Genomic DNA, 24709 nt, shown 5'->3' on the forward strand with positions numbered 1-24709 from the left:
GCTGGGACCCCAACTATTTGCAATCTATATAAACGACTTGGAAGAAAGGACTGAGTGTAACATAGCCAAATTTGCTGACGATACAAAGATGGGAGGAAAAGCAATGTGTGAGGGGGACACAAAAAATCTGCAAAAGGACATAGACAGGCTAAGTGAGCGGCAAAAATTTGGCAGATGGAGTATACTGTTGGAAAGTGTGAGGTTATGCACTTTGGCAGAAAAATTCAAAGAGCAAGTTATTATTTAAATGGAGAAAGATTGCAAAGTGCTGCAGTTCAGCGGTACCTGGGGGTACTTGTGCATGAAACACAAAAGGTTAGTATGCAGGTACAGCAAGTGATCAGGAAAGCCAATGGAATCTTGGCCTTTATTGCAAAGGGGATGGAGTACAAAAGAAGGGAAGTCTTACTACAGTTATACAGGGTATTGGTGAGGCCAAACCCGTTTCCATTATTTACAAAAGGATATACTTGCTTTGGGGGCAGTTCAGAGAAGGTTCACTAGGTTGATTCCAGAGATGAGGGGTTTGACTTATGAGGAAAGGTTGAGTAGGTTGGGCCTATACTCATTGGAAGTCAGAAGATTGAGAGGTGATCTTATCGAAGCGTATAAGATTATGAGGGGACTTGACAAGGTGGATGCAGAGAGAATGTTTCCACTGATGGGGGAGACTAGAACTAGGGGGCATAATCTTAGAATAAGGGGCCGCCCATTTAAAACTGAGATGAGGAGAAATGTATTTTCTCAGATGATTGTGGATCATAAGAACATAAGAATTAGGAACAGGAGTAGGCCATCTAGCCCCTCGAGCCTGCTCCGCCATTCAATACGATCATGGCTGATCTGGCCGTGGACCCAGCTCCACTTACCCGCCCTCTCCCCATAACCCTTAATTCCATTATTGGTTAAAAATCTATCTATCTGTGACTTGAATACATTCAATGAGCTAGCCTCAACTGCTTCCTTGGGCAGAGAATTCCACAGATTCACAACCCTCTGGGAGAAGAAATTCCTTCTCAACTCGGTTTTAAATTGGCTCCCCCGTATTTTGAGGCTGTGCCCCCTAGTTCTAGTCTCCCCTACCAGTGGAAACAACCTCTCTGCCTCTATCTTGACTATCCCTTTCATGATTTTAAATGTTTCTATAAGATCACCCCTCATCCTTCTGAACTCCAACGAGTAAAGACCCAGTCTACTCAATCTATCATCATAAGGTAACCCCCTCATCTCTGGAATCAGCCTAGTGAATCGTCTCTGTACCCCCTCCAAAGCCAGTATATCCTTCCTTAAGTAAGGTGACCAAAACTGCACGCAGTACTCCAGGTGCGGCCTTACCAATACCCTATACAGTTGCAGCAGGACCTCCCTGCTTTTGTACCCCATCCCTCTCGCAATGAAGGCCAACATTCCATTCGCCTTCCTGATTATCTGCTGCACCTGCAAACTAACTTTTTGGGATTCATGCACAAGGACCCCCAAGTCCCTCTGCACCTCAGCATGTTGTAATTTCTCCCCATTCAAATAATATTCCCTTTTACTGTTTTTTTTTTCCCAAGGTGGATGACCTCACACTTTCCGACATTGTATTCCATCTGCCAAACCTTAGCCCATTTGCTTAACCTATCCAAATCTGTTTGCAGCCTCTCTCTGTCCTCTACACAAATCGCTTTCCCACTAATCTTAGTGTCATCTGCAAATTTTGTTACACTACACTTTGTCCCCTCTTCCAGGTCATCTATGTGTATTGTAAACAGTTGTGGTCCCAGCACCGATCCCTGTGGCACACCACTAACCACCGATTTCCAACCCGAAAAGGACCCATTTATCCCGACTCTCTGCTTTCTGTTCGGCAGCCAATTCTCTATCCATGCTAATACATGCTAATCTGTGGAATTCGCTGCCTCAGAGCTGTGGAAGCTGGGACATTGAATAAATTTAAGACAGAGATAGACAGTTTTTTAACCGATAAGGGGTTATGGGGAGCGGGCAGGAAAGTGGACCTGAGTGCATGATCGGATCAGCCAAGATTGTATTAAATGGCGGAGCAGGCTCGAGAGGCCGTATGGCCTACTACTACTTATGTTCTTATGATATGGGGATAGTGCGGGAAAGTGGAGTTGAGATAGATCGGCCATGATCTCATTGAATGGCGGAGCAGGCTTGAAGTGCTGTATGGCCTACTCCTACTCCTGCTTATAAAATTGAGTATACTCAGTATGGATAGGTCTTGACATTTTTTTTTTTAAGAGATTTACAAAATCATTTTAAAAGATTTTGAAATGCATGTGTAAGTTAACTGCTTTTGTTACGTTTTGAAAGAAAACTTTGTAAGAAATATTCTTTGAATAATTGCGAACCAGATCAAAATCTTTGTAATTGTTCTGTCTTCCAGCCTAATGGAGTTGCTAATTCCAACATTGTATCATGTGAAATACCCTGCAGAAAAAACCAAAGGAACATCTCTTTTCAACTTGGCAGAGAAACCAAAGATTGTTCAGCAGTTGTTAGACTTTATGTTGGATGTCCTGTTGATGCCTTATGGGTATGTATGTAAAATTCTCCTTGCCATCTTCACCCACCCAAATGAAATCTGTTTGCTTGTTGGAAATTATTAAAAGTGGTCCCTGTTCATTAGTACAATGCTGATACTGACGGAAAATAAAGCATTCTTCTCTACAAAGTTTCTTTTTTCCACTTAGTTTCCACAAAAGTACAAAGGTCTAGAATTTCCATTCCATTTCCGGCGGTTTTCTCGGCGGTAGTGCTCGTTTTCGACGGAAAACCACCCGGCAAAAATTTCCACTCCATTTTTCAAAGTTCCACTGGCATTTTTGAAATATCGCTGGGGAGTGGACTGCCGGCGTGCACCGCCGAAAAAAACGCTACCGTCCAAGTTTGGGCTCAGCAGTGACCCGTGGGCAAGATCAAAAAACAACACCCACGAAAAGCAGCCGGAGCTGGGCGGTAGGTAAGTAGCCCTGCAAAGAAAGGTAAGTTAGTGTTTTTTTATAGTTCTTTTAAAATTCTTTTACAGCGATTAAGTTAAAAAGGGTCTTGAGAATGTTTTCTGATTTTTTTTTTTGTTTCTTGCAAAAAATATTTTTTATGTTTTCCCCCCTCCCTAGGCCCGACCACAGCCTTGGTCTAAATTTGAGTAGTTAGAAACATAAAAACATAGAAATGTACAGCACAGAAGAAGGCCATTTCGGCTCATCGTGTCCTCGCCGGCCGACAAAGAGCCCCACGGCCCTAGGTCAGCAGCCCTAAAGGTTTTACCGCCCATTTTGATTAAGACCCGTCCAATTTGCTCAGGATCGCGTTTAACCATCGAGAATCTGCGAGTAAGATCCATTTTCTCGCCGGGTAGTTTGTGCAATTTTTCACTGGCATTAATTTAAGAATCTTACCGATCTTTTTGGGTGGCGGATTGTATGGAAATTCTAGCCCAAAGTATTTCAATATCTAGCCCTTCTTAACTATTTGAGCAATTCTCATGTATCGACATTGCAATTACATTGAATGTACAACAGAGAAACAGCCCATTTGGCCCAACTGGCCTTTCTTCTTTTAGGCAGTCCCTCGGAGTCGAGGATGACTTGCTTCCACACTAATGAGTTCTCAGGTGACTGAAGAGTCCAATGCAGGACCTGCAGTCTCTGTCACAGCTTCGCTTCTGCTTGCTCCCGGCGAAGAGACTTGAGGTGTTCGGTGCCTTCCCAGATGCTTCTCCTGCACTTTGAGTAGTCTTGAGCCAGGGATTCCCAGATATCGGTGGGATGTTGCATTTTTTCAAGGAGGCTTTGAGAGTGTCCTTGAAGTGTTTCCTCTGCCCAGCTGGGAGTTGCTTGCCATGTCGGAGCTCTGAGTAGAGCGCTTGTTTTGGGAGTCTAGTATCGGGCATGCGGACAATGTGGCCCGTCCATTGGAGCTGATCGAGCGTGGTCAATGCTTCGATGTTAGCCTGAGCGAGAACACTGACGTTGGTACGCCTATCCTGCCAATGGATTTGCAGGATCTTGCGACGGCAGCGTTGGTACTTCTCCAGTGCTTTGAGGTGCCTGCTGTACATCGTCCAGGTCTCTGAAGCATATAGAAGGGCGGGTATCACTACTGCTCTAGACTGAGCTTGGTGCTGGGTTTGAGGTCCTGATTTTCAAACACACTCTTCCTCAGGTGACCGAAGGCTGCACTGACACACTGAAGGCGGTGTTGGATTTCGACATCGACATCTGTCCTTGTTGACAATAGGCTCCCGAGGTGTGGAAAATGGTACACGTTGTCCAAGTCCTCGTCATGGATTTTGATAATCTGGGGGCAGTACTGTGTGGCGGGGGCAGGTTGGTAGAGGACCTTTGTCTTACGGATGTTTAGTATATGGTCCATACTCTCGTATGGGCAACAGGGAGCTTATTGAGGATGAGATGGAGCATTGCAGCAAGGAAGATCGAGAAGAGTGTTGGTGCGATGACATAGCCTTGCTTGATCTGGTCCATATGGGAATTGTGTCTATGGTGGATCTGTTGGTCAAGATCGCGGCTTGCATGTCATTGTGGAGCAGGCGGAGGATGGTGACAAACTTTTGAGGGCAGCCGAATTTGAGGAGTACACTCCATAATCCCTCAAGGTTGGTGCTGTTCCCTGCATTTCTCTTGAATTTGACACGTGGTGAAACCATGTCCATTGTGCCCCTTAGTGGGTGGAATCCGCATTGGGACTCTGGGAAGAGTTCTTCAGTCACTGGGAGAAGGCGATTGAGGAGGATTCTTGCGATGACTTTCCCTATGGCAGACAGCAAGGAAACTCCTCTGTAATTACTACAATTGGACTTGTTGCCTTTCTTGAAGATGGTCACGATTACGGCGTCGCTGAGATCCCCTGGCTTGGTGATCTCCTTCCAAATAAGAGAAATGAGTTCATGGATTCATGCCAATACTGCTTCTCCGCCATGCTTTAATGCTTCGGCGGGGATTCCATCTGATCCTGAGGCCTTGTTGTTCTTCAATTGTCTGATGGCCTTTTCAACCTCATGCCAGGCAGGGCTTTTGCTGAGGTGGTGGCGGGTAACATGCTGTGGGATGGAGTTGAGGACACTCGTGTCAAAGACACAGTCTCGGTTAAGGAGATCTTCGAAGTGCTTCTTCCAGCAGGTACTGACTGCCCCTCTGTCCTTGAAGAGTACCTCTCTGTTCTTAGCCCTCAGTGGAGCAGGACCTTGGTGCTTGGGCTGTAGGTGGTCTTGACTGCGCTAAAGAAGCCACACACGTCATGGTTGTCTAGTTTCTGGATCTCCTGCGCTTTCTCCACCCACCATCTGTTCTTTAGGTTACGAGTTTTATGTTGGACCTCAGCCTTCAGATGTCGATAGAGCTGCTTTCATGCAGTCGAGTTGAGTTGCTGTCTCCAGTTCAAGAATGCCTTGCGCTTGCTGCTTATTAGCTCCTGGATCTCCTGGTCGTTCTCATCGAACCAGTCTTGATGTTTCCTGGTCGAGTGACCAAGCATCTCTTCACAGGTGCTAATTATGGAGGCTTTGAGGGCAGACCAGGCGCTGTGGGCACTCTGCGTCTCTGGATCACTGGGAGTCGCCTGGTTGGATGTGAGGGGCTGGCTGAATAGGGCTTTCTTAGCAGGGTCTTGAGTGCTCCAGCGTTGATTTTCCTGTGGCATTGTTTCTGTTGCCACTGCTGTTTTGGGGCTACATTGATGGAGATGACGGAGCGGATTAGGCGGTGGTCTCTCCAGCAGTCGTCAGCTCCTGTCATGGCGTGGGTGATGCAGATGTCCTTACGGTCCTTCGCTCAGACGATGACTTGGTCTAGCAGATGCCAGTGCTTGGAGCGAGGGTATTGCCATGAGGCCTTTTACTTGTCTCTCTGACGGAACACGGTGTTGGTTATGACCAGGCCATGTTCTAAGCATTTCGTCAGGAGGAAGGTGGTACTGTTTGAGTTGGTTTTCCCTACCCGCTCTTTGCCGATCGCACCTCCCCAGAGGTCTTTGGCCTTTCCAACTCTGGCATCAAAGTCAAGAAGGAGGATCAGCTTGTCGCCCGTTGGAATTCGGGACAAGGATTGTTCATGGTTGGAGTAGAATTCCTCTTTGGTCTCGTCTGTAGCTTCCAATGTTGGGGCGTACGCACTGATAACCGTAGCGCACTGGTTCCGGGCTAGGGTGAGCCCAAGGGTCATGAGGTGTTTGTTTATCCCACAAGGGGAGTGTCTGAGATGCCCAACTAGCTCATTTTTTATGGCGAAGCCTACCCCATGGAGGCGGCGTTCTTCTGGTTTATCTTTCCAGAAGAAGGTGTAACCACTACCTTGTTCCTTGAGCTGGCCTTTCCCTTCCCGCCGAGTCTCGCTTACAGCAGCGATGTCTATGTCGAAACGTCTGAGTTCCCGAGCAACGATAGCAGTACGGCGTTTCCGGTCTGTCGCTCTTGGGGTTGTCTATGAGGATCCTGAGTTCCAGGTCCCGAACTTCATTTTAAAGGGTGGAAGATGCCTGTGTGTGAATTTTTTTTAACTGAGGTGGCCGTTGCACACCAGCTACCACAGGGGCTTGACAGAGCATGCTCTTGGTCCAGTGGCAAGGGGGTCCAAGACGATTGGAGACCAGGCTCCACTGCATACGCCTAGTACACATACACGCACCCCCACACACCACACCACCCACATTCTCACACCCACACCAACAACATAACACCACCACACACACCTACTGTCCTTCCCACAGTTCTTCTCTCCCTGGGTTTCATAGGGTGCAGTGTACTCCTCCCGACCTCGCTGTTGGTCCATGCTGCACCTTCCCTGGGCCCCGTCAACGCTGCGCCGCTGCTGGGTCCTGACCTTGCTGCTGGGTCCCGACCTCGCTGCGCCTCTCTCGGGCCCCGACCTTGCTTCTCCAGACCATGCTCGACCTCGCTGCTCCTCCCAAACTCGCTCCTGGTTTCTGACCCTGTTCCTGGGCCTCGTCCTCGTTCCTGGGTCCCGTCCTCACTTAGAAATATGCAGCCAATTAGCTACCTGGTTCCCGGTGACGTCACACTTCGATTTTTGTCCCCTTCTTGGGTCAGCTCGCGCTGCTCCCTGAGGTGGCTAGCTCCTCTTATCCCCGGTGTTGGTGGTGGTGTCTTCATCTAGGTCGGATCGGCGCCACCAACTGGTCCATGCCGGTGTTTATACTCCATGAGCCAGTTCATTCACAGATAGAAAATAGAGCCTCAGTACTAATCTCAATGTTAATATTGGATGCCTGTTTATTTTCCAGTTCTACTTGCACAATACTGTTGAACAAAGTAATGCAAAACATGTTAAAATTCTGCTAATGGAGAAATACTTTTTTTCAAATGTTGGGTGGTGTAGAGCCAGAGATAGTTGTAACAAAGATCAATTGCTCGCCAAATTGACCCTAGTGATCACTAGGAAGGCTTGGAGAAACAATTGGAGCAAATGGGTATAAGATTTACCGCAATCCCATCTTTGTATCGTCAGCAAACTTGGCTATGTTACACTCAGTCCCTTCTTCCAAGTCGTTAATATAGATTGTAAATAGTTGGGATCCCAGCACTGATCCCTGCGGCACCCCACTGGTTACTGATTGCCAACCCGAGAATGAACCATTTATCCCGACTCTGTTTTGTGTTCGTTAGCCAATCCTCTATCCATGCTAATATAGTACCCCCAACTCCGTGAACTTTTATCTTGTGCAGTTATCTTTTATACCGTAAAAACCATATTTTGAGCATGCTGGAATTTGAGGAGGTTTTGTTTTAAACAATCAAGCTGAAATATTTCTCTAAAGTGCGTTTCAAATTTGTTGAGTATTACATTAGCACTGATCACAGTGGTTGCAGATATAAGGCAGAAGCTTTCGAAAAACCAAGTTCCCTTAGAATCTGATGATAAAAGTTTTCTTTTGTTTTTTTGGAATTAACAATAAACATGCTAGCATCGTAAAGTGATCAAATTGCCTGTTGAATCTAAATAACTTATGCTCCTCTGTAATCATGCTTCCAGCTCGAAATATTGTAGTGAGGGCTACTGTAAATAAAAAGTTTTTGTTTCATCTTACAATTGGTTCTTGTTTTAGGTTTGTGTTAAGTGAGCCCCAAAATCGACCAAGCCAAGGCCCCCAGCAAGCTGTCAGTAGTGGTGGTATTGCTCAGCCACCACCGGGCATGAGTTCGTATGCAGCTAAACGTGTTGTTGGTGATAACCCATGGACGCCTGAACAGCTGGAACAGGTAATAGATTGCCATAGACTTTTTGAAATATGAAAGAACATTCATTAATGGGTTACATGTTGCAACCAACCTTTCAGTGTTGCTAGATAATGATTTGAAATTGTGGTTCGATGAGCTATAGTTGGAAAACAAAGCAATTCCTTCCCTCACTCTAAAGCTCCTCACTCCACCAAAAGAAAACAAAGCTGCCACTTGTCGTCATGCAGCTAGTCCTTGCTAGCAGGGTAGAACAATTTGTCTTGCAGAAATCTGCATAAGCACAATCTGTGCTGCATTACTGACCGATATGAGGCATGCTTTGGTGGAACTAAACTAATTTTAATAGTTTCTTCCTTCTTTCTCTTCCTAAACTGCCCCCACATATCCCTCAAAAGAGGAGCAGTCTGCTTGCAGTGCAATGCTCCACCTAAAAGCTCATCCAAGAGCTGCTCAATGGGAGAAGATGAGTTCTAAAACCTGTACGTGATCTTAAAGGCGGCCAACCTAAATACAAGTGTGCAATATGTACAAAACATGTTTTAAGGCACAGAATTCTTTTGTTGTAAAGTAATTTAGGTAACCAAACCAGGTGAGGTACAGGCATTTAAAACAAAAAGTTGAGGTGTTTTCTGACACAAATTTTTGAAAAAAAGGTTTGACTCTTTAAATGTAGACACTCTTTAAACTGCTATATTAATTTCCTTTCTTTTCTCATGGCCCATTTCTATCATAGAACTGCTTACGCTTATACTGCAAGTCAGACTTGACGACAGTAAATAAATGTGCATGCATAATATTTGGCCCTTACGGCTTAAGGGATCAAGGGGCATGGAGAGAAAGCAGGAATGGGGTACTGAAGTTGCATGATCAGCCTTGATTATATTGAATGTGGTGCAGGCTCGAAGTTCCGAATGGCCTACTCCTGCACCTACTTTCTATGTGTACGTCAGTTCTGAAGTTTAAAGCAATGGTGCAAATGCAAATCCTGCAACTACTTAGTTTACAACTGTGTCAGTCTGGCCATGAACCTTCCATGATATTGGGAGAAGGTTCTTTAAAAGGCTGGCAATGCTAAACAGCATTAGTGCTGGCTTTTGCAGATGGGATTGCAGTTGGCAGCAAACCACAATGTGATATCAGTGATTGCAACTTATTTGACGAACCAGATAACAATTGTGGAAATTGTTTTTTAGAATCGCATGTAGATTTGATGTTGGAAGACATTTTAATTAAAACTAGTCAATCTCCCATGGCGTTGTGCACAGCCAGTCAAGAGCAAGTGTAGTCTTCAGGTGAAGTGGAGTTTGAGGGCAGGGGTTAATTAGACCCAAGTGCACAGATGCAATTCAGTCTCCATTTATAGTCATACAGTCTCATTTTTATATTTCCATTATAAATTTCCATCTCCACATTCGTAATGGAAACTGCCTATATAAATTTGTTGCACTGTAATTATGCATCTCCCCTACAGGTCGTTAAATATATATATATATGATGGGTTCTCATCCTGGCCCTATTCATCTCGCAGCTACATAAATTGGCCATTGGCTATGGGGCTTGTGTCCAAATATTGGCAGCGTGGTGAGGGACCAGCCCAGCTTCAATAAGATGGTGCGCCACCATCAGAAGCGTCAACGTGAGGTGGGCAGAGGACAGCACAGCCCAGATATACCGACTTAACAGTCGATACCAGATGACAATCACTTGAAAGTTGGGCTAGGGTAGAGGGCATAGAATCGTGACGCTGCCCGAACCTACAGAGGGGAGCAGCACACTCAATCCTATGTTATTAAATATTCATTTATATATTTAAAAGAATTCACAAACTTAGAGTTGGGTTATATCTGTATATTTATTTCATTATTTCAGATAAGCTCATAAGCCAGTGGAGAGGTCCCAGGAGTAGGCGAAGAACAGGAGCCAGATTTATTTTTTTAAATTTTGGAGGGGAGAGAGCAGGTTGAAGGGCACCAAGATGGGAAAAAATAAATGTATTTAAAATTAAAATGTAAAAAAGGATACAAAATTTAATAATTAAATAATTTTTTAAAAAAACATGGTGCTGTGTCTCTGAAAAGATTCAGCCTATGCATTCAGATTATAAATGTGAAACAGCAATTTATAATGAGGGGGGGTGAATTGATAATGTGACAACAATAGGTCGGGTGGCGCAGACAGGAAGTGTTTGCAGACATAAGGCTTTTAAAATTATAGATGTCTAATTTTAAAATATCCATATGCGTGTGCTTTCAGCACAGTACAGATTATCAGCACTTCAACTGATCATTAGTGTTAACATTGATGCACTGTTAATTTTTAAAATAGTTTGGGGGATGGCGGGGGGGCGGAGAAAGAAAATTAATTACTGATTAATCCTATTTAATGTCTGAAAATAGTGCAAATTAGGAATTGTGAAATTCATTGAAGCGGAGCAGATACCTGAAAATGAAGCAATTGTTCATCTGGTGGTAGCATCGAGTGACACTCGGCACAGCGTGGCAACTGCTGCTGATATGGAAGTGAAAAGCAGGCAAAGGTAAGAATTGAGGCTTTCGCTTTTTATCTTTAAAAAAAAAGCTTTTTAGATCCAATACTTAATATCAGACCATTACTTGCTGTATCTGCATACCAACCTTTTGTGTTTCATGCACAAGGACCCCCAGGTCCCTCTGTACTGCAGCACTCTGCAATTTTTCTTCCTTTAAATTATAATTTGCTTTTCTATTATTTCTGCCAAAGTGGATAACCTCACATTTTTCCACATTATACTCCCATCTGCCAAATTTTTGTCAACTCACTTAGCCTGTCTATATCCCTTTGCAGATTTTTTGCTTTCACACCCATCTTTGTATCATCAGCTAACTTGGCTACATTACACTCGGTCCCTTCATCCAAGTCATTAATATAGATTGTAAATAGTTGAGGACCCAACACTGATCCCTGCGGCACCCCACTAGTCACTGTTTGCCAATCTGGAAAATGACCCATTTAACCTGACTCTCTGTTTTCTGTTAAGTTAGCCAATCCTCCATCCATATTAATATATTACCCCCAACCCTGTGAGCTTTTATCTTGTGCAGCAACCTCTTATGTGGCACCTTATCAAATGCCTTCTGGAAATCCAAATACACCACATCCACTGGTTTCCCCCTTATCCACCCTGCTCGTTACATCCTCAAAGAACTCCAGAAAATTTGTCAAACATGATTTCCCTTTCATAAAACCATGCTGACTCTGCTTGATTGAACATGCTTTTCCAAATGTCTCGATATTGCTTCCTTAATAATGGACTTCAGCATTTTCCCAACCACAGACGTTAGGCTAACTGGTCTATAATTTCCTGCTTTTTGTCTGCCTCCTTTTTTAAATAGGGGCGTTACATTTGCGGTTTTCCAATCTGCTGGGACCGCCCCAGAATCCAGGGAATTTTGGCAGATTACAACCAATGCATCCACTATCTCTGCAGCCACTTATTTTAAGACGCTAGGATGTAAGGCATCAGGTCCAGGGAACTTGTCTGCCTTTATTCCCATTATTTAACCTAATACTACTTCATTAGTGATTGTATTAAGTTCCTCTCTACCTATAGCCCCTTGATTATCCACTATTGGGATGTTTTTATTGTCTTCTACCGTGAAGACCGATACAAAATATTTGTTCATAGTCTCTGCTATTTCCCTGTTCTCCATTATTAATTCCCCAGTCTCATCTCTCCAGGGGACCATCATTTACTTAAGCCACTCTTTTCCTTTTTATGTACCTGTAGAAACTCTTGCTATCTATTTTTATATTTCTTGCTAGTTAACTTTCATAATCTATTTTCCCTCTCAATCATTTTTTGTGTCATTCTCTGCTGGCTTTTAAAAATTTCCCAATCCTCTGGCCTCCCACTAGTCTTGGCCACATTGTATGCCTTTGTTTTCAATTTGATAATCTCCCTTATTTCCTTAGTTAGCCACTGATGGTTATCCCTTCTCTTACAGGCTTTTCTTCTCATTGGGATATATTTTTGTTGCAAGTTATGAAATATCTCCTTAAATGTCTGCCATTGCTCATCAACCATCCCATTCTTTAGTCTATTTTCCTAGTCCACTTTAGCCACCTCTGCCCTCATACCTTTGTAGTCTCCTTTATTTAAGCTTAGGATCCTAGTTTGAGAACCAACTTTCTCACTCTCCAACTGAATTTGAAATTCAACCATATTATGGTCACTCATTCCTAGAGGATCTTTTACTATGAGATAATTTATTAATCCTCATTACACAGTACTAAATCTAAGATAGCCTGCTCCCTGGTGGTTCCGCAACATACTGTTCCAAGGAAACTATCCCGGATACACACTCTGAACTCCTCCTCAAGATTACCCTGGCCAATTTGCTTTGTCCAATCAATATGATGGTTAAAATCACCCATGATTATTGCCGTTCCTTTATTACAAGCCTCCATTATTTCTTCTTTTATACTCCGTCCAACAATGTAGCTACTGTTAGTGGGCCTATAGACTATGCCCACCAGCGACGTGTTCCCTTTATTATTCCTTATCTCCACCCAAACTGATTCAACATCTTGATCCTCTGAGCCAGTATCGTTTCTCACTAATGCACTGATCCCATCCTTTAGTAACAGTGCTCCCCCACCTCCATTTCCTTTCTGTCTGTCCTTCTGAAATGTCAAATACTCCTGAATATTTAGTTCCCAGTCCTGGTCACCTTGCAACCACATCTTTGTAATGGCTTTCAGAAAATACCTATTTGTGCCGTCAACTCATCTATTTTGTTACTAATGCTATGTGCATTTAGACTAAAAAAAATCTTTTAAATTTGTTTTTTTTACCTTTTTTCCTGCTTGTTTCCTCTGTCCTTCAAGCCCTCTATATTTTTGCTTTCTAATCCCTCCCTACTGAATCTATTCTCAGGTTCCCATCCCCCTGCCAAGCTAGTTTAAACCCTCCCCAACAGCACTAGCAAACCTCCCGTGAGGATATTGGTCTCGGCTCTGTTGAGGTGCAACCCGTCCGGCCTGTACAGGTCCCACCTCCCCCAGAAGCGGTCCCAATGGCTCGGGAATCTAAAGCCCTCCTGCATTATCTCTCCAGCCACGTATTCATCTGCTCTATCCTCCTATTTCTGTGCTCACTAGCCACTGGCACCGGGAGTAATCCTGAGATTACTACCTTTTGAGGTCCTGCTTTTTAATCTCTCTCCTAGCTCCCTAAATTCTGCCTTCAGGACCTCATCCCTCTTTCTACCTATGTCATTGGTACCGATATGGACTACATCCTCTGGCTTGATCAAAGAGGTGGGTTTTAAGAAGTGTCTTAAAAGGGGAGTGTGAAGTATAGGGGTCGAGAGAGGGAAAGCCATTGCTTAGGGCAGCTGAAGGCATGGCTGGCAATGGTGGAGCGATGAAAATCAGTGATGCTCAAGAGGCCAGAAGTGGAGGAACGCCAGAACGATTGAGCGTGGCAATTCAGCATGTGGCGGATCATGTTTCAGCGTGTGCCTCCATGATGCAGTATGCCGCGAATTCTGCTGTCAACTTTGCTAGCTCCATATATACACTTTTCAAATATATCAATCAGTAGAGTAGAACAATCTAAACTTCATAGATCAACAATTAACAATGTTGTTTTTGCAACTGCAATGTTGTCTTAATGTTGCTTAATTTTGCATGTTTTGACTGAAAAGCGTTGTACTTTTAATAATATCAATGCATACTTTCCTGTGCACTGGAGTTACTGCATTAATTCACATTGGTATATCCAATGATATTTTTATCCTAATTCTCGACATTCTGAGCTGTCAGTCATGTGTTTTGCCAAGATTTTTTAATGAAGAGTGGTAGAAATGATGTGCAATATGAAAAATTAATGTTTTTAAACCTTTCACAGTATAATTGACTGGAACAATCCTATTATTGTCAATAAACTCTACAAGATTTACCTGGGGGACATACCACTGAAAACGAAAGAGGTACGTTTGTGTAATTTTCTACTTTATTGTTCGGTCAGACATCCTGATTGCCATGCCTCCTGTAAAGCTGAAAACTTAGATACTATGTTTTCAATAGTTTTATAAAAATAATTTTTAAGTGCAGTGAAGCCCATTTAAATGAAAGCCAGCAAAATGAGCAGAGTGGAAACTAAGTGTGTCACTGCAAAATTGATTTCTTATGATTCCCCCCCCCCCCCCCTCCCAAAAAAAAGTTATATTTATTTATGGAATGTGGATGTCACTGGCAAGGCCAGGATTATTGCCCATTTATAATTGCCCTTGAAAAGGTGGTGGTGGGCAGCCTTCTAGATCCCCTGCAGTCTGTGTGGTGAAAGTACACCCAGTGCTGTGTGGTAGGGAGTTCCAGGATTTTGACCCAGTGACGATGAAGGAATGGCGTTCTATTTCCAAATCGGGATGATGTGTGACTTGGAGGGGAACTTGGAGATAGTGGTGTTCCCATGCACCTGCTGCCCTTGTCCTTCTACATAAGAAATAGGAAAAGGAGTATGCCATTTCGACCCTCTAACCTGCTCCAGCATCCAATGAGGTCATGGCTGATCTTCTACTTCAACTTCACTTGCATACACTATCCCCATCCTTTGATTCCCCTAGAGTCCAAAAATCTATCTATCTTTCTCAACCTTGACTCCGCATCCACAGCCCTTTGAGATAGAGAATTCCAAAGATTCACAGCACTCTGTGAAGAAATTCCTCCTCACCTCAGTGTTAAATGGCCAACCCTTTATCCTGAGACTATGCCCCCTAGTTTCAGACTCTACAGCCAGGGGAAACAATCTCTTAACATCTACCCTGTCAATCCCCCTGAGAATCTTGTATGTTTCACTGACGTAACCTCTCAGTCTAAACTCCAGAGAGTATAGGCCCAATCTACTCAATCTCTCCTCATAGGACGACCCTCTCATCCCAGGGATCAATCTAGTACACCTTCGTTGCATCGCCTCTAAGGCAAGTATTTCCTTCCTGAGATCGATCTCTGTTTTGAATATGCTCAAAGACTGAGCTTCCACAGCCCTCTGGGGTAGAGAATTCCAAAGATTTACAACCCTCTGAGTGAAGAAATGTCTCAACTCAGTCCTAAATGGTCGACCCCTTATTCTGAGACTGTGACTCCTGGTTCTAGACTCCCCATCCAGGGGAAACATCCTCCCTGCATCTACCCTGTTAATTTCATTGAAACATACAAAATGCTTATGTGTCATTCTTCTAAACTCTCGAATATAGACACAGTCTACTCAATCTCTCATCATAGGACAATCCCCCCATCCCAGGATTCAGTCTGGTGAACCTTCGCTGCACTCCCTCTATGGCAAGTATATCCTTCCTTGGGTAAGAAGACCAAAACTGTACACAATACTCCAGGTGTGGTCTCACCAGGGCCCCATATAATTGCAGTAAGACATTTTGGGCCCAAAATTCAGTACTGCTGGAAAGCTGGTGTTCCCCCCACCTTTTTGTGGCCATTAGCGGCAACATTTTTTTGCGGCTTGGCCATGCCATATTCAGCTCCAAAAGTGAACAAATTGGTTCCAGTGCTAATGAACCCTTCCAAAGTGGATTTTTCAGCAGTGTGGCTGTCTTAGTTTGAGTGTTATCACCACTGAGAAATTCAGCATGCAGGTAAGGGTTTCTAATGAGCCAGCTGCAGGGTTTGCAGCAAGGCCCTGAGGGTGGGCGAAGGAGGTTGGAAGGATGGCTGGTGTAAGAGGTGCAAGGAGAGTCAACAGGTTCACTGATATGGAGCTGGAGACACTGATGGATGGTGTGGCGGACAGAAGAAGAATACTGTTTCCTGGCGTGGGGAGACCTGGCAGACAGGCAGTACATAATGCATGGAGGGAGATTGCAGGGGAGTTGTTAGGCACCTCCATGTATGTGAGGAGGCACCCTCCCAGGAGGGTGCTGGCCCGTCTGCACCCGGCCTTTCCAGGGTGGCGATGGGTTGATGCTTTCTAACTCTGGGGTGACGGGGATCCTCCTCCTCCGCCTCAGGTGGTATTGCTGGCTTAACCTCCAGCGGCTGTCCCCTCATGATGGCCAGGTTGTGCAGCATGTATGGAGACCCGATGAGAGTACTGCAAGGTGCCACCAGAGCAGTCCAGGCATCGGAATCTCTGCTTAAGGATACCTATGCACTACTCGATACACCTGGTGGCACAATGAGCGTCATTGTATACATGCTCTGGCGCTGTCCTGGGGTTTCGCAGAGGAATGAGCAGCCAATTGGACAGGGTATATCCCTTGTCCCCAAGCAGCCAACCGCAATCCTGATTCAGGCTGGTGAAGACGGCGGGCACACTGGTCTGGCGTAGAATGAAGGAATCATGGCTGCTGCCTCCCTTTCCCGCACAGTGCTGACGGCGACGCCTTCTCCTGCATGCTGTCCTGCTTCTGAACAGGTGTCGCCCTCCCAACACTCCTGTGCAGGAGGGCAGGAAAAAGAGTGGGAGAGCTGTAGTGATCGGGGATTCAATTGTAAGGGGAATAGATAGACGTTTCTGCGGCCGCAACCGAGACTCCAGGATGGTATGTTGCCTCCCTGATGCAAGGGTCAAGGATGTCTCTGAGTGGGTGCAGGGCATTCTGAAAAGGGAAGGTGAACAGCAAGTTGTCGTGCATATAGGTACCAATGATATAGGTAAAAAACGGGATGAGGTCCAACAAGACGAATTTAGGGTGCTAGGAGCTAAGTTTAAAAAGTAGGACCTCAAAAGTAGTAATCTCAGGATTGCTACCAGTGCCATGTGCTAGTCAGAGTAGGAATCGCAGGATAGCTCAGATGAATACGTGGCTTGAGGAGTGGTGCAGAAGGGAGGGATTCAAATTCCTGGGACATTGGAACCGGTTCTGGGGGAGGTGGGATCAGTACAAACTGGACGGTCTGCACCTGGGCAGGACCGGAAGCAATGTCCTAGGGGGAGTGTTTGCTCGTGCTGTTGAGGAGGAGTTAAACTAATATGGCAGGGGGATGAGAACCTATGCAGGGAAACAGAGGGAAGTAGAATGGGGCAGAAGCAAAAGATAGAAAGAAGAAAAATAAAAGTGGAGGGCAGAGAAACCCAAGGGAAAAAGGGCCACATTACAGCAAAATTCTAAAGGGGCAAAGTGTGTTAGAAAGACAAGCCTGAAGGCTCTGTACCTCAGTGCGAGGAGTATTTGGAATAAGGTCGACGAATTAACTGCGCAGATAGCAGTTAACGGGTATGATGTAATTGGCATCACGGAGACATGGCTTCAGGGTGACCAAGGCTGGGAACTCAACATCCAGGGGTATTCAACATTTAGGAAGGACAGACAGAAAGGAAAAGGAGCTGGGGTGGCATTGCTGGTTAAAGAGGTAATTAATGCAGTAGTAAGAAAGGACATTAGCTTGGATGATGTGGAATCGGTATGGGTGAAGCTGTAGAATACCAAGGGGCAGAAAATGCTAGTGGGAGTGTGTACAGACCACCAAACAGTAGCAGTGAGGTTATGGACAGCATCAAACAAGAAATTCGGGATGCATGCAATAAAGGTACAGCAGTTATCATAGGTGACTTTAATCTACATATTGATTGGGCTAACCAAACTGGTTAGCAATGCGGTTGAGGAGGATTTCCTGGAGTGTATTAGGGATGGTTTTCTCGACCAATATGTCGAGGAACCAACTAGAGAGCTGACCATCCTAGACTGGGTGATGTGTAATGAGAAGGGACTAATTAACATGGTAGAATTCTTTATTAAAATGGAGAGTGACACAGTTAATTCAGAAACTAGGGTCTTGAACTTAAGAAAAGGTAACTTCGATGGTTTGAGGCGTGAATTGGCTAGGATAGACTGGCAAATTATACTTAAAGGGTGGCTAGGCAATGGCAAACATTTAAAGATCACATGGATGAACTTCAGCAATTGTACATCCCTGTCTGGAGTAAAAATAAAACAGGGAAGGTGGTTAACAAGGGAAATTAAGGATAGTGTTAAATCCAAGGAAGAGGCATACAAATTGGCCAGAAAAAGCAGCAAGCCTGAGGACTGGGAGAAATTTAGAATTCAGTAGAGGAGGACAAAGGTTTTTAATTAAGAGGGGGAAAATAAGAGTACGAAAAGAAGCTAGCCGGGAACATAAAAACTGACTGCAAAAGCTTCTATAGATATGTGAAGAGAAAAAGATTAGTGAAGACAAACGTAGGTCCCTTGCAGTCAGATTCAGGTGAATTTATGATGGGGAACAAAGAAATGGCAGACCAATTGAACAAATACTTTGGTTCTGTCTTCACGAAGGAAGACACCTATAACTTTCCGGAAGTACTAGGGGACCAAGGGTCTAGTGAGAAGGAGGAACTGAAGGATATCCTTATTAGGTGGGAAATTGTGTTAGGGAAATTGAAGGCCGATAAATCCCCAGAGTACTTAAGGAAGTGGCCCTAGAAATAGTGGATGCATTGGTGATCATTTTCCAACTGGATCGACTGGATTAGTTCCTATGGACTGGAGGGTAGCTAATGTAACACCATGGCAGATGCAGTATAATGTGGATAAATGTGAGGTTATCCACTTCGTGGGCAAAAACGCAAAGACAGAATATTATCTGAATGGCGGCAGATTAGGAAAAGCGGAGGTGCAACGAGACCCGAGTGTCATGTTCAGCAGTCTTTGAAAGTTGGCATGCAGATACAGCAGACGGGGAAGAAGGCAAATGGTATGTTGGCCTTCATACCTAGGGGATTTGAGTATAGGAGCAGGGAGGTTTTACTGCAGTTGTACAGGGCCTTGGTGAGGCCTCACCTGGAATATTGTGTTCAGTTTTGGTCTCCTAATCTGAGGAAGGACGTTCTTACTATTGAGGGAGTGCAGCAAAGGTTCACCAGACTGATTCCCGGGATGGCTGGACTGACATATGAGGAGAGACTAGATCAACTGGGCCTTTATACTTTCGAGTTTAGAAGAATGAAAGGGGATCTCATAGAAACATATAAGATTCTGACGGGACGGGACAGGTTAGATGCGGGTAGAATGTTCCCGATGTTAGGGAAGTCCAGAGCCTGGGGACACAGTCTTAGAATAAGGGGTAGGCCATTTAGAACTGAGTTGAGGAGAAACTTCTTCGCTCAGAGAGTTGTTAACCTGTGGAATTCCCTGCCACAGAGAGTTGTTGATGCCAGTTCATTGGAAATATTCAAGAGGGAGTTAGATATGGCCCTTACGGCTAAAGGTATCAAGGGGTGTGGAGAGAAAGAAGGAAAGGGGTACTGAGGGAATGATCAGCCATGATCTTATTGAATGGTCGTGCAGGCTCGAAGAGCCGAATGGCCTACTCCTGCACCTATTTTCTATGGGCCCAAGTTTCTACATGATTTGCGCCTGATTTTTAGGAGCAACTGGTGGAGAACGGACTATCTTAGAAATCGCAATTCTCCACATTTTTCTTTCTGCAGTTCTAGTCAGTTAGAACAGTTTCACTTTGGAACAGAATTTTTTCTTCAAAAGGGGGCATGTCCGGCCACTGACTCCTGATTTGAAAGTTTCCACAGTGAAAACGTACTCCAAACTAAAGTAGAATGGAGCAAGTGAAGATTTTTGTAGAACTGAAAAAACCTGTTCTACACATTAAAAAAATCAGGCGCAGGTTACAAATTAGGCGTCCAGAACGAGGTGGGGTGGGGGGGGGAAGGGAAGTCATTAAATTCTATAATAAATCCTTATTTATACTTATACAAATATTATACAAATAAATCCAACCTGAATAAACATTTATAAGCAAAGAAAAGATTAAATAAACCATCTTCCTACCTCTGTGAAAGTGCTTCAGGCAAGCCTTTCGGGACCGAAGGCTGCCGGCCCGTCCCCAGCACCAGATTTACAGGTTGGTGGTGTTGGGTCGGGGAGGGAGGGAGAGAGAGAGAGAGTGAGGGGGAGGGGGCGAGAGGGAGGGGGGGAGGTCAGGTCGGATCCAGTTCGGGAGTGGGAACAGGAGCGCGGGTCGGGTCCAGGCGGGGAGCGTGAACAGGAGCGTGGGTCGGGTCGGGTCAGTCGCGGGTGTCGGGTCTGGTCCGGGGGCGGGAAGCGGGTGTCGGGTCTGGTCTGGTCCGGAGGCGGGGGGAGCGGGTGTCGGGTCTGGTCCGGAGGCGGGGGGGGGGGGGCGGCGGGGAGCGGGTGTCACGCAGCCCCAGTGAGGCCATTCAGCCAGGGCTAGGGGCTGCGTGCTTCGGGCCCCTCCCACACAGCTCAGCGCCTGGAGCTACTGCACTTGCGTGCCGACTGTAGCGCGCATGTACAGAGGTCCCGGCACTGTTTTCAGCACAGGGACCTGGCTCCGCCCCCCCCCCCCCCCCCACAGCTCGTGCTGGCTGCGCCGAGGGCCAGAGGACCTGCAAGTAGGTGGAGAATACCGAGGATTTTTTTAGGCGCACTTTGTGGCACGAAAAACGGGTGTCCAGGTCAGGACTGCGCCGTTCTAGGCGCGTGTGGCAACTTGGGCCCTATGTTTCTATGTTTAAAAGTACAGGGGTATGTGCAAACCTTTGAGCAGCACTCAGCAGGTTTAATGGATCCAAAACAATTAATAAAACTATTATCAAAAGCTAAATACTGATGACCATGGAAAATGAAATAACACACAAATAAGTAATAAAACTCTATCAAAAGATAAATACTGGGGATGCTGGAAAATGAAATAAAAACAATAATATGTAATAAAACTTTACCTACCAAAGGCCCCAGCGGTGTCGCTTTTGAGCACCACATCGAAAACCTCGTGAAGGCACTGCTGGGAAAAGTCCTACCTTTTCCTCGGTGAATTTCGCTGTGGTAGCCCCTTTCCAGTGGCTCGCATGCTGCAGAACTCACCGCTGGAAACCTTCCTCGACAGCGGCTTCACCGTGCTGTTTCCGGCGGAAGTCAACACCGTTGAAATCCTCCGCGAGTTGAATATGGCTCGGGCAGGGAAAAGTATTGTACTGCGGTGGCCAATCGATTTTTTTCGATCGACTGCCCAAAATCCGCGGACGGTGAATTTTGGGCCGCTTTATTTTTCTATTCAAATCCTCTTGTAATAAAGGCCAACATACCATTTGCGCTCTCAATTGCTTGCTGTACCTGCATGTTAACTTTGTGATTCGTGTACAAGGACACCCTCTGAACACCAACATTTCGCAAACTCTCTGTTTTTCTATTTTTTCTACCAAAGTGGATAACTTAACATTTCTCCACATTACATTCCATTTGCCATGTTCTTACCCACTCACTTAGCCTGTCTATATCCCTCTTTGCATCCTCCTCACAACTTATATTCCCACCTAGCTTTGTATCATCAGCAAACTTGGATACATTACATTTGGTTTCCTCATCCAAATCATTGATATAGATTGTGAATAGCTGAAGCCCAAGCTCTGATCTTTGCGGTACCCCACTAGCTACAGCCTGCCAACCTGAAAATGACCCAATTTATCCGACTCTCTGTTTTCTGTCCATTAACCAATCCTCAATCAGTGCTAGTGTATTACCCCCAATTCCATGAGCCCTAATTTTGTTTAATAACCTCTTGTATTGTCCCTTATCAGATGCTTTCTGCAAATCCAAATACACCACATCCACTGGTGCCCCCTTATCTATTCTGCTAGTTACAACCTCAAAAAGTTCTTAACAGATTTGTCACACATGATTTCTTTTTCATAAATCCGTGGATGGTAGAGGTTGCCGGTTTGGAAGGTGCTGTCGAAGAAGCGTTGGCAAGTTGCTGCAATACATCTTGTAGATGGTACACACTGCAGCCACGATGCACTAGTGGTAGAGGGAGTGAATGTTGAAGGTGGTGGATGGGTGCCGATCAAGCGGGCTGCTTTGTCCTGGATGGCGTCAAGCTTCTTGGGTGTTGTTGGAGCTGCGCTTGTCCAGGCAAGTGGAGAGTATTCCATCACACTCCTGACTTGTGGAAAGGCTTGAGGAGCCAGGAGGCGAGTCACTCACTGAAGAATACCAAGCCTCTGACCTGCTCTTGTAGCCACAGTATTTATATGGCTGGTCCAGTTAAGTTCTGTTCAAATGAATTCAATAACCTAGGTGGTGAGTGTCAGACTGCTCTGCTCACCCAGTGAGTCCAGGCCCATCAGAGTGATAAAAATGGGAAATAACCTGCACAAATAAATATGTAGGAGAAACTGATTATTTTAAGTAGGCTGGGCCATTTTGAACAGCAGCAGTCCCCAAGATACTCCACCAGTCACAGATGCCCAATTTGAACTGAAATTGTTGCTTCATAGTGACTACGAGGAATCTCTTGTGTATTGGATGCAAGCGTGCTCTTGTGTGTGCACGTTCGTGAGTGTGATCACAGGAGAGCAGTCAATACCTGTGGAATTACAGGTGCTGACTGAATCAGTTAGTACCTGTAACAGAGCAAAGGTAATTCTGAAGACCTGTTGTCTTCTGCCGCCCGAGCTCAGATCAGTTAATTTAGCACAGACCTTATATGCTGATAAAGGAATTCATAGAAACTTACAGCACAGAAAGAGGTTATTCGGCCCATCGTGCCTGTGCTGGCTCTTTGAAAGAGCAGTCGTGCTTAGTCCCACATCCCTGTAAGTTCATCCTGAAGTGCCAATCCAATTCTGTTTTAAAATTATTTATGGTATCGGCACCCACCACCTTTTCAGGTAGAGTGTTCCAGATCCCGACAACTCTGAGTGAAAAAAAGTCTCCTCATTTTCCCTCTGGATTTTTTGCCAACGATTTTGAACCAATGACTTCCAGTTATTGACCCACTTACCAGAGGGAATTTATTTTCCTATTTACTCCATCAAAATCTCATCATCTTGAGATGACTTCTTAACTGTCTGTTCCATACCCTATGTCTTTCTTAAATCTCCCATTTTAGGGCTCCAGCTGTTGCTATAAATATTAAAATTTATTTACATGAGCTGCTTTCCCCTTCACCCCATGTATAAAGTTTATTTCAGTTTGTTTGATTTTACAGTTCTAGTTACTTTAACTGCATGCTATTCTTTTGCAGGGAGCAGCCTTAAAACCTGACCTGAAACGGGAGCCGGTCAGCACCAGAGTTAAACTGAAGATCCTCCCTCACTTATTGCGGTCCAGACAGGCTGTAGAGACATTTCCAGCCAGTATACAGGTACACATTCGCTACTACTGTCAAACTGGGCTACTTCAATGCAAACTACAACTTTCTTTTGAGGATGTTTAAGTTCAGTCTTGGTCACGTTTCAGCTGAAATCTAATGCTACAGAATTCAAATGTGAACTTAGAAACATAGAAAATAGGTGCAGGAGTAGGCCATTCGGCCCTTCGAGCCTGCACCGCCATTCAATATGATAATGGCTGATCGTGCAACTTCAGTACCCCATTTCTGCTTTCTCTCCATACCCCTTGATCCCTTTAGCCGTAAGGACCACATCTAACTCCCTTTTGAATATATTTAACGAACTGGCCTCAACAACTTTCTGTGGTAAAGAATTCCACAGGTTCACAATTCTCTTGAGTGAAGAAGTTTCTCCTCATCTTGGTCCTAAATGGCTTACCCCTTATCCTTAAACTGTGACCCCTGGTTCTGAACTTCCCCAACATCAAGAACATTCTTCCTGCATCTAACCTGTCCTATCCCGTCAGAATTTTATATGTTTCTATGAAATCCCCTCTCATTCTTCTAAATTTCAGTGAATATAAGCCGAGTTGATCCAGTCTTTCTTCATATGTCAGTCCTGCCATCCCGGGAATCAGTCAAGTGAACCTTCGCTGCACTCCCTCAATAGCAAGAATGTCCTTCCTCAGCTTAGGAGACCAAAACTGCCCACAGTACTCAAGGTATGGCCTCACCAAGGCCCTGTACAACTGCAGTAACACCTCCCTGCTCTGATACTCAGAGATCGACTGGACCGCCCTCCCTCCCTCCCCCAACCTCCTTTTCTTTCTTCCCCCCCCCTTTTCTTCCTCCCCACTTTTCTTCCTCCCCCCTTTTCTTCCCCCCCCCTTTTCTTCCTCCCCCCCCTTTTCTTCCTCCCCCCCTTTCTTCCTCCCCCCCTTTTCTTCCTCCCCCCCTTTTCTTCCTCCCCCCCCTTTTCTTCCTCCCCCCCCTTTTTCCTCCCCCCCCTTTTCTTCCTCCCCCCTTTTCTTCCTCCCCCCCCTTTTCTTCCTCCCCCCCCCCTTTTCTTCCTCCCCCCCTTTTCTTCCCCTCCCCTTTTCCTCCTCCCCCCCCTTTTCTTCCTCCCCCCCTTTTCTTCCTCCCCCCCTTTTCTTCCTCCCCCCTTTTCTTCCTCCCCCCTTTTCTTCCTCCCCCCCTTTTCTTCCTCCCCCCTTTTCTTCCTCCCCCCCTTTTCTTCCTCCCCCCCTTTTCTTCCTCCCCCCCTTTTCTTCCCCTCCCCTTTTCCTCCCCCCCTTTTCTTCCTCCCCCCCTTTTCTTCCCCCCCCTTTTCTTCCCCACCCCTTTTCTTCCTCCCCCCCTTTTCTTCCCCCCCCCCTTTTCTTCCCCCCCCTTTTCTTCCCC

The 24709-nt window shown here is 45.4% G+C and overlaps 1 protein-coding gene across 1 annotated transcript in view; it reads left to right on the top strand.

Moving 5' to 3' along the window:
• Positions 1–24709, top strand: part of ecpas (Ecm29 proteasome adaptor and scaffold) — a 151663-nt gene that overhangs the window by 24639 nt on the left and 102315 nt on the right. Inside the window, exons 5-9 of the mRNA XM_070887950.1 lie at positions 2393–2542; positions 8089–8242; positions 10618–10757; positions 14112–14193; positions 23222–23341. Coding sequence (XP_070744051.1) covers positions 2393–2542; positions 8089–8242; positions 10618–10757; positions 14112–14193; positions 23222–23341 — 646 coding nt within the window. The remainder of the gene's footprint in view (positions 1–2392; positions 2543–8088; positions 8243–10617; positions 10758–14111; positions 14194–23221; positions 23342–24709) is intronic.

Source organism: Pristiophorus japonicus, chromosome 1 (assembly GCF_044704955.1).
Source record: "Pristiophorus japonicus isolate sPriJap1 chromosome 1, sPriJap1.hap1, whole genome shotgun sequence".
Classification (NCBI taxonomy): domain Eukaryota; kingdom Metazoa; phylum Chordata; class Chondrichthyes; family Pristiophoridae; genus Pristiophorus; species Pristiophorus japonicus.